The sequence below is a fragment of the Equus asinus genome, chromosome 2 (assembly GCF_041296235.1).
Source record: "Equus asinus isolate D_3611 breed Donkey chromosome 2, EquAss-T2T_v2, whole genome shotgun sequence".
In the NCBI taxonomy this organism is placed as follows: Eukaryota; Metazoa; Chordata; class Mammalia; order Perissodactyla; family Equidae; genus Equus; species Equus asinus.
The window spans coordinates 90,711,982-90,728,845 of NC_091791.1; the positions used below are offsets into that span (position 1 = coordinate 90,711,982).

At 54.9% G+C, this 16,864-nt stretch overlaps 1 protein-coding gene across 2 annotated transcripts in view; it reads left to right on the forward strand.

Moving 5' to 3' along the window:
* The window catches only part of GRID1 (glutamate ionotropic receptor delta type subunit 1), a 677,925-nt gene that overhangs the window by 216,116 nt on the left and 444,945 nt on the right, over positions 1–16,864 (forward strand). For both annotated transcript variants that reach the window (XM_044759934.2, XM_044759928.2), the window contains exon 4: positions 1,709–1,914. In XM_044759934.2, coding sequence (XP_044615869.1) covers positions 1,709–1,914 — 206 coding nt within the window. The remainder of the gene's footprint in view (positions 1–1,708; positions 1,915–16,864) is intronic.

Genomic DNA, 16,864 nt, shown 5'->3' on the forward strand with positions numbered 1-16,864 from the left:
CAGGGACTTTCATCCCTAGTTTACAGATGAGCGAACTGAGGTACAAAGTGGATGGTTGATCTGCTCACGTGTTAAGGAACTAGACTAAATTCTAAGTGTCATAGTCCACAGTCCTGCTGTGGTGGGAAATAGGGACTCTGAGCACATTGCCCCCAGCACCCCAACCCTGACTGCCATGGCGCTCTGGTCTCCTCCCCAGCACTGTGTTTGGTTTCTCATGGCTGCTCTTGTCATGTCCAGTTGGGACTAGACTTACAGCTGAGCCTGTCCTCCTGGCAAGATGGGTGGCCGAGGGGCCACTGCAGCAGCTTACATGGTGCCTGCGCATGTAGAGCTCAAGAAGTTTGTGGAACAGGCATGAGCTGAAAGCTTGGGAGAGGGCTGGTTGAGAAAACAGTCAGTTGAATGAACACTGTTTACTTTGAATTTGATGCTGGGTGATTGGGTGGGCAGAGAGTCCCATAGAGTGGGTGGCCCAGGTGCGGGCTGGCCTTTGGGAGCTGGAATGCAGATATGGGCCAGAAACATCCCAGACTTTGAAAAAGTGGCTATGGGTTGAGACTTTGGGCCGCAAGTGACAGAAATCTAGCTCAAGGTAGCTTAGGCAAGAAAGGGTATTCTTTGGCTCATGGAACTGAAAAATCCAAGAGAAACAGACATCACAGCTGGACCCAGTGGCTTACATGACATCATCAGGACCGTGTCTCACTCTCGGACTTGGGTGCCTCTGTGTTGGCTCCACTCTGGGGCAGGTCATCCTTTGGAGAAGCCAGATGTCTCCTGCAGGGCCGCTGCTGAGGGAAGATTGGGTCCTGGTTGAAAAGAACATCCAGCAGCCCCTGGCCCTCACAGGAGTAGGTTTGTACTAATGTGCATATAGCTGGGCCCCAAGCTCCTTCTGGATGCCTGTGCCCTGGTCATTTCTTCCAGCTTCCCCTGCTCCCCTCCTGCCCTGGGCTTGCATCCTGCCCTCTTGGCGACCATGGGGGAAAGAGCAGTCCCCTCTCCCAGGGGCCTCACCACAGTGCCAGGGTGGTGCTCAGGGGACCATCTTGGACCATCTGCTCACCCCTGAACCACTCAGGAGGCGAAGTTCTGGTTGGGTTTGGGGTGACAGTCACCCCAGCTGGAAAGAGAGCGGAGGAGAAGAGTTGCATCCAGGAAAATCAGGTTCCTGGAATGAGACAGGGTCTCAAACCTCAGCGCTGGGATGTGAGGGTCCAGGCTGTTCAGTCACAGGACTCGGGTGGGGACCGAGGCTGGGCCCACTCTGGTCAGGGCAGTCAGTGGCCTTAGCTCCCCACTGAGGGTCAAGGAGCCTCAGTCTTGGGGAGCAGAGGGAGGTGGAGGGAACTGGGGCCACCACCACATGTAGCTGCGGGACAGGTCTGCCAGAACGTTCACTCCCGTTGGGTGGAAGCAATAGGGAGCAATAGGGAGCTCTTGAGGGACTTCGAGGCCACAGGACGTGCTGGATAGCAGAAAGTGCTCCCCACCGTGGGAGATACTTTCCCTGGGGCTGGATGCTGGCGAGGGACATTGGGACTAGAGAGATGTCTTCCAGCCTCTGTTCAGTGCACCACCAAGGCAGACTTGAGCCCAGCTCTCGAGGTAGCCTGTGTAGCGGGGAGTGTTGGAGGTAGATGCCCTCCAAGGTCCCTTCCTGCTTAAAGACCCATCTCTCCTCCCCCTCTTCTCCGCTGCTCAGATATCCGTGGCCTCCAAAGCTTTCTGGACCAGGCCTCGCGGCTGGGCCTTGACGTCTCTTTACAAAAGGTGGACAAGAACATCAGCCATGTGTTCACCAGCCTCTTCACCACCATGAAGACGGAGGAGCTGAACCGCTACCGGGACACGCTGCGCCGCGCCATCCTGCTGCTCAGCCCGCAGGGGGCCCACTCTTTCATCAACGAGGTAGGTCATGGGGCCTGCGGCCACAGGAGCCGCTGCCCAGGGCTCCCTGGGGGCGGCTTGGGTGGGCTGCAGGCACAGTCTGCTCATGCATGGACATGGGGCCCCTTGGGTGCTGGGCCCACAGCACACGCCAGGAAGGAGGAGACCCCAAGCACAGCTTGGCTCTTGACTCGTCCCCAACAGGTGACCCAAGGCGTGATCAGGCTCTGAGAAGCTGAGGGCGGCTTGTGGGAAGCCTGTTTACAGTTCACTGCTGGCGATTTCTGAGGCAAAACACAGGCCTTTGGTTTATTGTTTTCCTTTTAATTTCCTTCTCTTTGTTGACAGGTGTAAACCTCTAGGGATAAACTAAAGCTCCAGCTCTCTGCAGAGGTGGGCAGCTTTGCCGCAGGATTGATTAGTGCCTGGAGGCGGTGTCGGTTGCATATCGCCAAATGATACTTGGTGCACACGCTTATTTTTCTGGTGCCTGGGCTAATCAGAGATTTTTTTTTTTAAAACACCTGTATTAGGGGTTAGGCCCTTCTCATGAAGACAGGGCCCACCTGTTTAACAAGGAATCCACTAATTTGAGAACAGACAACTAGAAATACTCTATGAGCTGGCTGATTTGGTGCCAGCCCTGGGGGTCTAATGGCAGATAGGCGACAAGCTGGAGTTGGCGGGTCCCTCTCCGGCCTGGGTTGGTTGTAGGGGGACGTGCTGGGGGTGTGGTGTGCCTGGGAGCAGGGGTGGACAGAAGGGGTCACGGGGTGGCCAAATCTCCCTGTGGTTTCCCCTCCAACCCCAGTCACCTTGTCGGCCCTCTTTGATGTAAGGTTGACTGAAGTGAAGGGCGGAATTATCCTAATTCCGTTTGATGTACTTTGCTTGCTTGTTCTGCATTCCCGTCTAATTAATTATCACTCACAATGCTGCCTCGTGCATCAGGAACCAGCACGAAGCCCGATGCTGGAGAACTTAAAATTCGGAAGGCTTAATTTGGTGCAATTGGCCGGCAGCCCTGATGCTCTCCGCTAATCAGGCCCTGGGTCCCGCCGGTGGTCAGCCAGGCTGTGATGTCCTGTCGGCGCTCGGCATTTTTGCAGGAACACATTTCCCTGTATGAAGTGATTCAGGCCCGTAATGGGCAGCCTAGGATTAGCAGCATTAATGTCTCCAGCCTTTCTCAGAATGTTCCCAGCAGTGGATGTGCCAATGTCTGCTCACAGGAAAGCTTTTCTGCTTGCTAAATTCCCCTGCCGGCGTCGGCTCCCGTGGTGGTGTCTGTTAATTCCCTTGCCAGCCTCCTCCCTTCTCTCTTTGTGCCAGTCCCTTGCCTCCTCTCCTCCGTGCCACTGCTCTGCTCTTGAGCTTGGGAGTGAGAAGAATATTGGTTTTGGAGTTAGACAGATTTGGGGGCAAGTCCCAGCTCCTCCACTTTCTGTTTGCGTGATCTTGGATAATTTGCATCACCTGCATAACCTCAGTTTCTTCGTCTGTAAAGCAGGGATGAAGGAGATGACAGATACGATAAAGCATTTGGCACACAGCTGCTCAAGAAACATCCATTCTCTTTTCATGGTACCCATTCGTCATTTCTCTTCTAGATGCATTCAGTCCTTGCTTTGTTTCTAGGCCCTGCAAGGATTTAACACGTAACCGAGACTGGCCTGAAGATGTGGCTTCCAAGTGGTTAATTATGCAGACTCCCGCAGTGCTGGATGAGCCCAGCTCGGCTTCGGCCTATTGCCTTCTCAGTCCCCCAGACCGTGTTTGCAAAGCCTTTGCTTTGCTGGGTTCTTTGGAGCTGGGGATGCCCCTGGAGTGGCCGCTGTTGGTATCGGGCAAGAGTGACAAGTCCCTGGGGGTGGTGGCCGGATACTGCGGGGGAGGATGGCCCCTGGGCTCCCTTGCCTTCAACTCTAGCTGGTCAGGGTGTTAGTCTCTGGTCCCATGTGCCTGCCATCGGGAGGGGGGGATGCCATCATTTCCTGGGTGCCCACCACATGCCTGGCCCTTGTGTGCATCCTCCAGTCCTCTCACTTTGCAAAAGAGGCCACCGAAGCTGAAGAAGTTGGATGACTTGCTTAAGGTCATGCAAGGGGCCACCTGGGGATTGAGCAGGTTCAAGTCCAGGTTTGAGCCACTCCAGAGCCCCTCTCTGCCAGGTCGCTGGGATGACTTCAAAAAAGACGATGTATTGCAGGCACTGTAGGGGGAAAACATGGCCTGCTGGCTTCATAGGGAGGGTATGGTTTGGCTGCCTCCGGCTAGGGTTGGCAAAGTTTTTTAGGGTGCTTATGCTCAAAAAATTTTAGTGCATCAACTCGGAACAATAGGGGAAGGACTCTGGACCCTGGAGGTGAACGTGACCTGTGTGCCAGCCCAGCAGGTCCCCTTGGAGAGCCCTGGGTCTGCAGTCCCAGCGTGAAACCTTCCTTCACGGCCTGGATCCGTTGCTTGGGTTTCTTGAGCAGACCCAACCCAACCTCTTCTTTGTTGTTACAAGGACGGAGGACGTTCACAAGGGTGGCCCACTGCTGGGACGCGTCCTAAATTTTATGAAATTCAAAATACTGTTTCAGGGAAGTAAGTGCCTCACAGCCCCACTGCTATGGATGGCATGTCGATATTGTGCCCCATCAGCTGGTGTGGACGAGCGATAGGAGGGGTGGGGTCTGTGGCCCTCCCAGCTGTCGCTGCTCCCCTTCCCCACTCGAAAGTCCTGGCTGATGGGAGTGAGGGAGGCAGACAGCTCTGCCTGAATTGTTTACATTTTGGCTACATGTGAATTGGATGGGAAGGCTGGCACTCACACTGTCATTAGTGACAAATTCTGCATGACATGCACATGGCTGCCCAGGACCCGCCAGGCTGTCCATGTGCTGTTTTAGAAGCTGCTTCACCGTCCAGCGTCCAGGGTGCATCCATTCTCTGCGGGGGGCTTGACCTGGGGGGCCCGTGAACCACCGGCTTCTCTGTGATCTCACTTTACGGGGGGCTACCCTCGCTGGGGGCTCCAAGTTCGGGGAGCGTGACCATGGTGGTGGGTGTCTGGAGGCCACAGCAGGCTGAGGCATGGGCTCTTCCTGCAGGGCCCTGTGGGCTCATATCAGAGGCCCCAACACAAGCCCCCTCTCCTTCCATCACGCCGTCTTGATTCCACGTCCCCTTTTCTGAGGTCTTTTCATCACAGTCTTAAAGCCCACCACATCAGTACACGAGCTTTCAAAGGCTCCCCCTGGGGAGACTGTGCTCAGGGGTGACAGTACTCTGGTCTCCTGGTCCCAGACCTGGAGCCACCGTGGGGCTTCCCTGGGAGGCTGCTGAGAGCACAGGCCATGGAGGGAGCCGTTCCTCTGGCAGGGAAGGCCATTCTGCTCTGGGCTCAGTGTTGGAGCTCTCGGAGTCAGGGGAGGTGGGGGGCTCTTTTCTATCCCCCCCAACTGGGAAGTGAGTTGGACTCATTGTATCCTGAGCTGGGCCTCGGTTCTTCTCTGGACTGCTGGCTGCTGAGTGGGGCTTCAGTGGTGGTGACAACCACCGTGATGCTATCCTCAGGCAACCTGTCAGCCTGAACCACCAGCCAGGGGAGGTGGGGATGTGGGTGTCCTCTCGTCACCCCAGGGCCATGGAAATCCTGAAGTGGTCAAGGTGACAGGTGCTGACGGGAGCCGAGGCTCCTGGGAATCCTACTGTGGCTGCTGGAGCCTTCTCCCTTCTCCTCATGGGTCTCTGCTTTCCTTCTCCAGCATTTAATGAGTCTGAGTGCGGGGCTGAGTTCTGTGCTGGGCACTAGTCCCTGCTTTTGTGGGGCTCCCAGCTTGGTGGGGAGGACAGAGGTGTAAAGAGACCCCTTTACCTGGAAAAGCAGAGGTGTGGACCAATCCTGTGAGAGCACCGAGGATGGAGCAATGCCCTTTGGTCAAGGAGAGATGGGGGTGGCCAGAGAGTCAATGATGCTTCCTGGAGTAGGTGGCACTGTGGCTGGGTCTACAGGAACAAACTCTCATGAACCCCATAGTCAAGGTGGGCCTGGGGCAGAGGGATCTGGAGAGCCTCAGTCTATCCAGGGACCCGTGTATCATGTGGTTGCAGCAGTGGGCAGGCAGGATGGACGGGGAGTGGCTGGTGCTGAGGCTGGGATGTCAGCAGGAAGGGGCTCCCTAGTCCACAGCTGGGAATCTGAACTTTGGGACTGGGGTCCTTTTCAGGGTCTCTGAGATTAATGGCCTACAGTGCTCTCCCTAACCACAGCCCCGGGGCTGTTTGGGATGTGCGTGTCTTACTGCTCTTTCTTCTCCAGGTCAGGTTTGATGGGGAGATCTCCTGGTCACAGTCTGTTTTGGCCCTGGGTTTCATCTCATCTTCCTGGAGGAGATTCTACCCATCTGTTTATCTGCTCATCTGTTTATCCATCCAACCATCCGTTCGTTCATCTGTCCATCCATCCATCCCCCCCCAGCCACTTAATCATCCATCTCTCCAGTATGGATTGGGTGCCAACTACAGACCAGCAACTGTCAAGTACTGGCTGGGAACACAGAGTTGGTGCCACATCCCATGCCCATAGTCCTGCTGGGCATTCCCAGGGGACGGCGGGAGGGCATGCCCCAGTGCTCTTGTCCACCCAGGCCTCCTCTGGGCATGTGTGGGGGACTCCAAGACTTTGTCCTTCCCACTCTCATCTGTCTTCTCTGTGCCCCTGTCTCTTAGCTGTCCATAGGCCCCTCTCTTTCCTTTTGTATCCTCTTTATTCCCTCCTTTCCTCTCCCTCCCCATCTCTTTTGTTTCACTGGAAAGAATAGAAAAGGTAAACTATTTTAAGCCACTTGTGCACTTTGTGGAGAAGAGTTGCGGCTCCTTGCTCACAGTTCATGCGGCAGACACTGCAGCCTGTCCAGGCCCCATAGCTCCAGCGCTGTCCATCTCTGTGTGGCCTGCAGTTGTTGGGCAATCTGTCTCTCCCATGAGAATGTGACCCCCTCAAGGGCAGGGACTGGTGATGTCCACTGTTTTATCTTCCTAGAGTAGCACAAGTGACTGGTAGCCCACAGTGACTGGTGAGGGAATAAATGATTGGATATTTTTAAATTCTTACTCCATAGAAAGGGCCTGAAGCTGGCTTTTTCTTGTGTGTGCCTTGGTTGCCTTTTTGGCTGATCAACAAGTCCTTGGTCAGCATATCAGCAAGGGCTTTGGTCTTAAAACTTCTGCTATTTGAGACTTAAGTTTGCTTAAGAACCCTGCTCTTGGTCTGGGTGGGTCAGCAAATGGGGGCTGGGCTGCTCCTGCAGGTGGGGTGTTCCTGGGCTCACCTGGGGTGTGTGGTGGAGGAGGGCAGTGTGCAGAGAGAGGATTGTGTTGGGAAAGGGCTGAGGATAAGCAGAGGTGCAGGCAGGTGTGGGAGACTGGACACACACACACACACGCACAAGATGCAGGCTGAGACAATGACACAGCCAACCAGCCACACACACTGGTACAAGCAGACCCTCAGGCTAGCACAGCCTGACAGGGAGGGATGCACACTGGCACACACATGCACACCTGTGCAGACCTAAATACACACACATACACACAACCAGGATGATGGCACTGCTGGGATGGAGCAGCCTGGGGAAGGCACTGCGCGGTTGGGAAAGAAATGGCAGGTGCCAGTGACAGGTGCAGCAGGTGGCATTCACCTTCACTGGTTGGCATCAGTGATCTCTTTCTGCAGTGAGAAGGGACAGCAAGGGGAACAGCCTGTTGGTAGGACAGCTCCCCATTGCTCTGGGAGTAGGGGTCACCTTTAGCCCAGGCTGGGAAGATCAGGTAAAGGTGAAGGGACAAAGGTAGAGGGGCCACTTCCAACATCCCTCACCACCTCTGCCCAGACTGGCTTCCCAGGCAAGGAGTGTGGCTGGTGGCTAATTTCATCCTCACTGGAAGTGCAGGCTGGGTTCGCTCCTGGCTTCCACTCTCCTGCTTCCCAGAGTTTACGGCAGCGAGTGAGTTTGCCCCCGCAATCTGAATAGAAAGACTGTGCTTTTTAATACGTTTATAGCAAAGGTAAATTAAGTAATGACAATGTTCTGTTGTTCCACATGATATATGCAAATATTTCTCCCTCCAACTCAGTAAATCTTCAGCAGACGTCTTTATCACTCAGGGCTAGGATAATTCTGTGCCATTTAAATATCATTTACCAGAATATTTTAAATTACTAATTAATTATGGGAGATTAATTTTTAAATGTGGCCTTGCATTTGCATTTAATTATATCCTACTGTTTACGGATTTTAATGCCTTATACTTAGAACTTTAGCAAAAGTGCTGTGAGTCTGAGAAATCTGTTTTTTTCCCCTCAGAAATTCTTAGAAATGAGATCATGAGGAAGAGAGATTCTCTAGTGTTTGTTCTGGCGGGTTTGGAACTCAGTGGATGGGTGCTCAAGACAGCTAGAACTCAGGGCCTGGCTGAGACGGGGAAGGGAGCAGAGAGCTGTCCGGCTGGGGCCTGTGTCCGACACTCCCCATAGCCACTGTCTGTTGCGCTCTCTGTCCCCACATTCCTCTAATCCTTCTGAACCCCATGCATGCTGGGGGAGCTGTCATGTGTTCCCTCCCTGGGCACCAACCGGCTCTCGTCTTGCCGGCCTCTGTGCGTCCTGGCCCACCACCCCATCTCCGTGATAGCATCGTCACATCCAGTGGCCTGTTGCATCCTCAGTGCACCTCCATGGTCACCTTCATCTCAGGGACGCCCGGTACCCACCACTTGTGCTGTGGCGTCTGTTTGCATCTCCCTCCCCGTGGGCCTGAGGAGCGCTTGCTGGCAGGAGCTGGAACATGTTCATCTTTCTTAATTGCCTTTGCGGGGCCTGTGGACAATGGTTTGCGAACGGATGGTTGTGCAATCCCAGGAGCTCCGACCTCTACCCCAAGCAAACATTCTCTAGAAGCTTGATCGCCCTGCAGGCAGACTAAACACATTCTTAACGCTCGGCAAAGCAGGGGCACCCGAGTAAGACATTGTTTAGAAAGAATTGAATGTTTGAGTTTCCATCTTCAAAGGAGCGTCCAAGCCCTCATGGGGGGGGGGCGCGGGGAAATGCCGAAAGTTGCTGGACCTTCCCGTGTGAGTTTTCTCGCTGAGTGTTGTTTCTATTTCGGGTTTGAATGATGCCACCTCATTCCGGTGCTCAGGGGCACAGAGGGCCTTCCTCGGCTGGCTGTCGGGGAGGCCTGTCTGCTCCTTCCTGGGGTCAAAGAGAGGGATTGCATGGGCCTGGAGATACCTGGGGTTCTTTCCTTCCTTTGTGAGCCATTAAATAGCCAGCAAAGTGTCAGTTCCTCCCTGCGGGCATTTCTGGGCCTTATTAGCAGGTGGCCCCTTTGGCTGGGAAGGAGGCGGGCAGGAGCAATAGGCTTTGACAAAGGGACACGGCCTGCAGCAGAGAAATGACTCAATTACCCTTTCCGCTCCAGATCCCGGAGGGCATTCGGCTTGGGGGGCCTCCCCCGAGGTGGTGAGTCAGCTCTTTGCTGTTGAGGGGTTGGGTGGGGAGCCCAGTGGGGAAGCAGCAGATTTTCCCCAGCGCTGCGGGAAACCAGAGGAAGGCTGGGGATGGGGGGGGGGGGGCGGGTGTTAGGAGAGGCAGAGGTGAGGTGAGTTTATCCAAACTGGCATGGATTCAGCCCAGAGAAGCTGTCTGTGCCGTACAGCCCACAGCTAGTGCCATTCTATGCACACTTCCAAATGGAGCCCTTGCTTGGTGCTAATGGGAACTTGGCCTTGGTCTTCTGGGTGCATGCTGCCAGTTGGCTTGGAGAAGAGAAGGCCTCTGCATCAGTCACTGGTGCTGTGTAACAAACTGTCCCGAAACTCAGTGTCATGAAACAATGAGCACTTGTTGTCACTCATGAGCCTCCCAGTCAACTGACTTGGGACGCTGATCTTGTTTGGGTCACTCATGCATCTGTGGTCAGCTGGCCACCCTGCAGGGGCTGGCTGGTTAGGATGGTGGTTGGCTGGCTTTAAGCTGGAGTGACGGGTTACTGGGCCATGAGTCTCTCATCACCGGGCACACTAGCCCACACTTATTCATATGGCAGCAGCAGAGTTCCAAGTGGGCCAATGCACTTGAGGGCTAGGCTCAGAGACCTGGCACGTTGTTGCTTCTCCTACAATCTGCTGGCCAAAGCAAGCCACGAGGTCAGCCCAGATTGAAGGGGTGGGGAGGGAGACTCCGAGGAAACTCCTCCTGGGGGGAAAGCGGAAAGTCACATTGCAGAGGGAGGGGACACAGTCAAGGGTGGCGAGTTGGGGCCATTCTGTAATCTGTCTACCATGCCTCAGGGTGCAGGCGAGCTTCCTGGAGGAAGCAGATAGCCCACAGGTCTGTGGGTGACGGTGGGGGGGGGGGGTGGGCCATGTGCCTCCCGACTCTTACTTTGTTTCCACCTTGCTCAGCTCTGGGGTGAGGGTGGTGAGGAGAGGGATTTGGAGGAGAGAGAGAGATGGAGCAGGGCTTTAGGTATCAAGCTGGCTCATTTAGACCCATTAACTCACTTGATCTTCTCCACAGTGCTGGCAGGGAAGGGCTGGTACAGAGTGCTGGCGCCTGGGGGATTTTGGGATTTGCTCACACTCCCACAGATAAAGTGACAGAGCTGGAGGCGAGTTCAGAGCTCCTTGACTCAAAGCCCAGCTCTTTCCTACCTCATGCCATTGGGAGGAGGAGGAAGCTTGCTGCCCTTGACAGATCAAGGGGAAGCCCATTTTCCTCCTAGCACATGACAAAGGGTGGACTCCATGAACATCACCATTGAGGAACAGGTGGGATGGGGGGAGGTTTACTGGACACGTCTGAGAGCTCATTTGGGGGACAAGAGATGCCTCAACTCCTGGTCCTGTCTTAGCAACAGAGAGCATGAGGAGATGGGCAGGCCACCTGTGCCTGTCTCCTTGGCCACCGGAAGAGCAGCTTCCATGGAACCCTGAGTCACCAGAGCGTCCGAGGGCATGTCACGTAACCCTTCCGTGGTGTGGTCGTGGGGGAAGGAGAGGGCAGAGTTCCAGACCTGGCCTAAGTCCTGCCCTACCTCCTCACCATGTGGCTTTCTGAGCTTTGGTTCCCCATCCGTACAGTAGACTTCATGATACTTGACTCAGAAGGTTGTTAAGAATTAAGCACGGGGAGCATTCTGGGATGCAAGTCTCCCCTTTTCTCTGTCACCCAGAAGGCGCCCAGTAACTGTTGTGTGAATGAGGAGATGAATGAGTCTCCCCGTTGCAAAGATATGGGGCACTGAGGGCATTGAGAAGAATGGAAAATCTGTGACTCTGGGCAAGGTCAACATTCCAAATTTTGAAATGTGCTAGTGGTTGACATCAGGGATTCTGATGGTGCCCTACTGCTGGGTCTCTTGACCGAAGGAGAGAAGTGGGCATGTTTGATGGACTGTTAACAGGCGCATCTAATCCTCATTTCTCAGCTATTTGCTGTGCAGGAGTGGCGTCTCCCTCCCCCTAGTGCATTAGCTGCGTCCGTGAGGGATGTCAGGGAGAAAGCAGGGAACAGGGATTGTGGTCCATGATTGGAGCTGTGGAGACTGGGAGAAAGGAGTTGCTGTAGGAGACCAGCATGGAGGTGCGGGAGAAAGGAACCGGATGCAGTAGAACATCAAAGGAGACATTGACTGGGAGAAACACATGTGCATCCCACACCCCCATCCACGGAGTCCTGGGACCCTGGGACCCTGGCAGCAGGAAGGGCAGGTGTTGGGTTCCCACTATATGGGAGAGGCAGGACTTGAACCACTTTAATTGCAGTAACAAGAGACAGGGCAGAAGACTGGAGTGTGTCCCCATTCCCCCACTTCCCTCCCACACCCACCCATTCTCTTCTTTGTAGGAAATCAGGGGCTTTTAGATGCTCAGCTGGAGACCTGATGGTGCTTCTTCAGGGGCTTCTTAGGGCAGCTGGCAGCACAGAGGGAGGAGCATTGCCTTCGGAACAAGTAGACACTCAGATCCCAGCTCGCTAGTGGTGCTATCTTTTTGAGCCCGTTTACTGGTCTGTAAACTGATATAATAGTACCTTCCCCGAGGGTTGCTGTGGGAATTCAATGAGATGACCATCTCATGAGAGAACCCAGTGCAGGGCTGGTGCTCCATGGATGGCAGTTCCGTTATTGCATCTGTGGATGGTGTTTGGCTGAGATTGTGGAGCCAACCTGGGTTGTTGTAGTCGAGGGCGGAGGTGTCAGTGGCTCCGAGGAGCAGCGCTGTGAGCATCTTGGCAGAGGATGGCTCCTCACTCGCTCGGTCTCAGGAAGCATAGCTCCGGAGCCAAGCGAGGCACACCAGATGCAGGGCACACCCTGGGGTGCTGGGGGATGGGGCTAGCGAAAATGGACGAAGTGCGCACGGCTCTCAGCCAGCCCAGCTGGGACTGATGCCTGGCCTTTTGTCCAGCACTCGACTGGAGAGAAGGTTAGAGTCCGTGGGGGATGGGGGAGGAGTGGGCATCTCGGTGCCCCCTCAGGCCCCCAGTGCTGCCCGGGCTCGTGCAGGTCCTGCCGGGAGCAGGGCTGGAGCTCTCGGGCATCTCTCCTCTGGGCTCTTACTGACCCATCCCAGCAGGTGCAGCTCTAGGGGCATCTCAGGACTGCTGGTTGCTGGGCTGATGGAGGAGGGAGAGCTGCTCGTGCTTTCTGCCTGCAGAGTTACTCTTTAGATGAGAAAGACTCCTTCAGCAGCCCGTCAGGTGGCCAGCCAGCACCACAGAATGAGCCCCTGTCCCCAGACCCCGTGCTTTGGGGGAGAAAGACACAGATCCTGTCCCTAAAGAGCTGCCAAGCTTATCTGGAGAGAAACCTCACACCCAGGAAGAACTGTGAGCAAGAGAATGGAGCGCCTGATGGAGACAGCTTCACGTGCAGCACAGCGGGGTGGGAAGGGAGCTGCGTGGCTGCGTCCTCTCTCTGCTCCGCGATATCAGGGGGGTCCATCCCACCAAGGCAACCAAGGGGCTACTCTTAGATAATTCTGTCACTTGGGGCTTTTGAAGACAGCCAAAGGATTAGCTAAGAAAGGTGAAAGCCACGCTTTGGCATGCCAACCAGGTGTACCACAAGTCAAATTGGAATGCTCACGACATCCAGGCAGGAATATTAAAGCATAGCGCAGGCGGGCTGTAAGAAGGGCTGAGAATATAGCAACTGTGTGCGCTGGAGGACACTTCCTTCCCTGAAGGAGATGGTCAGGCTCTAGCGAGATTCCCATGGGGAGGCCTGGGGTGGCCACTTCTTCTTGTGTCTCGAGAAGAGCCAGAAACCTGGACTTTACTGTGAAATCTCTTAAGTTTTAAGCGTTGGCAACTAATTCCAAAATTTTTAAGCTCTCTGTTGGCCAACTCTGCTGGGGCACGGCTGATAAGGCTTGTAGATGCCAGTGGCAACATCTGATCTATCTCTTCTGTGTGGTCAACTGAAGCGTGTTATGAATGGGGATGGCGTGAACTGAGCCCCGTTCTCCTCTTCCTCTTCTGCCTCCCAAGATCGACCATCATCCTTAGCGTGGTGTTCCAGTGAGTTCCTGTTTCTCTCCTGGATCCTTAAACTGCCACCCCATTTTCTGTGCATCCAATACTCTTCTTGTCCTTGCTGACCTGCCTTGGGATCCTTCTTTGTATTTGCAGAAGTTCTCGCTCTTCCTGTCTGTCATTGCTTAAAGTCCCCATGAAATCTAACTGAACATGTGAGGTCAACTCCTTAGACATTATGGTCACCGTTGGCATTGGCCTGTGCCTCTAACAGTACTCCACAGTGTTGCTGCTTGTCACTCATCCCGGGACTGGCAGCTTTCTGTTCGTGGGTCTTATGGCTTTCCTGGGCCCTGAGAGCTATTGAGTACAATACAGGGGGATGGACAATGTCTTCGAAGCTTGGCTGATGCTCCTGGTGACTCAGCACCTTCTCTGCTCGGCCCTTTCTGAGCACTGGGGATGCCACTGAGAGGTGAGGTTGGTCCCTTCCTGCAAATGAGATATGGTTTAGAAAATGAAAAGTGAGCCCCCAGCCTGAGGGAGGAAATGCCTGACCCCAGCCTGGACCAGGCTCCCTGAGATGCTGCGTTGTATGGGCCTGTAGGCCACCACCTTGCGCTACCTCACCAGATCTCAGTTTGCATGTCTTAAAATGGATTGAATGTTACTTGAGCAGCGAATGTGGACCAGGCCCTGTTCTAGGCACTGGGGCTATGGAGGGCCTGAGACAGACAACGTCCTTGACTTCAAAGAGCTGACATTCTAGTGGAGGTGGGGGGAGCAGACAGTAAGCAAATGAATGAATAAACCCAAAATAATTCAGGTAATGATAACCTCCATGAGGAAAAGTAAATCAAGGTAAGAAGAGAGTGGTTTGGTGGGGGTGCCATGTTAGATGTGGTGCTCAGGGACGGTGCCACCTAGAAGTAGGTGTTTATGGAGAGACTGAAGAATGTGATGGAGGCTGTCAAGCAATATCTGGCTGCAGAGTGATCTCAGCAGATGGAATAGCACACGCAAAGGTCCTGAGGCTGGAATGAGCACAGTGCACTGGAGGATGAGGGAGGAGGAGGGTGTGCCTGGTGCAGGAGAAGCCGGGAGAAGAGTGGTAGGAGGTGAATGTGGGGAGGGGTCCAGGGTCAGAGCACAGAAGACCTTTCAGGTCATTGTAGGACTTTGATCTAGTTTGAGTCTAATGAGAAGTCACTGGAGGTTTGCGAGCAGGTCAGTGGCATGATCTGGAAAGGGACGAGGCTGAAGGTGTCATCTCTGCCGTTCTCTGACTCTGTGGGAAATAGCTCAGGGGCACAGACATTCTAAGGGGGTGATTATTCGCCATTGTCAGGCCACAGAGAGCGCAGCATGTGGAGCTGAGTAGGGCTACCCGGGAGGTGTTGTTCCTTCTGCCCATCTGCTTGCCGAGGCCACAGGGAGGGCACAGGCCTGCGTGGTGTGAGAGGTCAGACAGGCCCCCGCATTGGGTCTCACCAGGTGGGCGAGTGCAGCCTCCTGCAGCCACCCACGTGGCTTCCTGTGCGGATCAAATCGGCAGCCTAGAGAGCTTTGCATCTGATTAACGTGCGTGCAGGTGGCCCCTCCTGCCTGCTCCACGGACTCTCCTGGAAGGGCCGAGAGGACATGCTCTTTACAGTGCGGTCTCTCCTCTTTTCTTCTCCAGGAGTTCGGGGAAGCAGCAGTAACAGCAAACCCAGCCGCAGCTGCCTTTTCCTCAGTCACCCAGTGAGAGTCGGGCAGGCCTGCTCCGGCCCAGTGCACGCCTCCCAGCCTGCGGGCTTCTGTTGTTTGCACTTGGGCCAATAGGCTGACCAGTTTGGGCTGCTGTTGTGTGTTTGTGTGCCTGAGTGTGTGCATGTGGGTGTGACAGGACAGTTTGCTTATGTGTCCTGCCTTTGTCCGCCTGCTTCCACACTGGCCCTGTGAACCTGTTCAATGGCCCCCCCCCCCGCCCCCATAGAGGGCCCACCAGCATGTTGGGAGATAGTGATGCAGGACCCCCCCCCCCCACCCCCCTGCCCATCCCACCCTTTATTGCTCCCAACTCCTCCCACTCCACCCTCAGCATCACCCGCAGGTTCCAGGCTGTGCCTCTGGGGCCCCAGCCGTGACCTCTGCTCCCCGGGTTTGGGCTGCAGCTTTCCCCTTAGGGCAGGGTAGGCAGAGTGTTCCCCTTCTCCTGCTGTGACTCAGCAGTTTCTAATCCTCATTCCTGTGACTCATTCTAGACCCCCAGGGGACTCGCAGTGTTGGGGTGGGGAGTAGGCTGGCCTGGCATTGCTTGTGGCCAAAACCATTGCATTACTTGATTCATAACCAAGCAGTTGTGTAGTGCCTTCCCAGAGTTGGGCACCTTCTAGAATCTTCCCTATGAAGCTGGGATCCCTTGGCTCTGCTATCATGAGGCCAGGTTCTGGACTCTGAACCTGACCACTGCCCAGGCCCACAGGGGAGGATGCTAAGGAGTTGCAGCAGGTGGTCCCCACCCATCCAGGATGGGCGGTGACTTCCTCCCACCCCTCCCCCACAGCCCCCATCCACAGGCCCCCGGGGTTGTCCCTGTGCTCAGACCCCGCGGGAGTACCCACAGGGTCAGTCCCCTCAGGGGCCACGGCTATACCTAGGCATCATGGGAAACCTCAGAGGCAAATAAAAGATGGAAAAAAAAAATCCCTTTTTCTGTGTGATGGGGAACACTATTTGCACATTTAATTCAGTGGTTGATTAAAAAAAAATCATGACTTTTTCTTTCTGTAAGGGGACATGTCCTTTCAAATCTGGCTCCTTTTAGCTTCCAAAAGAAGGAAAGTTGTATAATAAGCTAGCTGGGCACCCAGCTGGGCTGCAGAGCCAGGGAGAGGCTGAGCAGGGAGAGTTCCGGCCTCAGGGCAGTGCATCCCAGCTCCAGTTGTCTGGCGCTTCCTCCTACCAGGAAGGAGGCACCCCGAGAATGGCCGCCCACCCCAAGAAATGCAAAGTGAACACACCCCTGGCTGAGGAATTGTTCTCAGTGACTGTGCAGGGAATGACCCGGCCTCTCCGACAAAGTCAGACAGGGGAGACTTGGCATGTGGCACGTGGGAGCTGTCCTCAAGGTGGGGGCAGAAGGAGCCCCAGAAAGAGCAAGGGCTTGGGAGTGACGCAGTGGGGCTCACTCTCTGAATGTGGGCTTGCTGGTAGAGTGGGAAGCGAATCCCGCCAACCCCCAGGGCCGTGGTGCGTGTTAATGAGCCCGTGTGTGGTGAGTGCCCAGCACTGCCCAGCCTCACTAGGTGATGAGTGCCTTCCATGGCACAGGGTCCCTCAGGGCTGACACTCTGTCCAGAGCCAGGCTCTTGTCACCACTCCCATTTTCCAGATGCAAAGACTGAGGCACTGCAGGGTTATATTTGGGGGCCTGGCATCTCCAGTGGAATA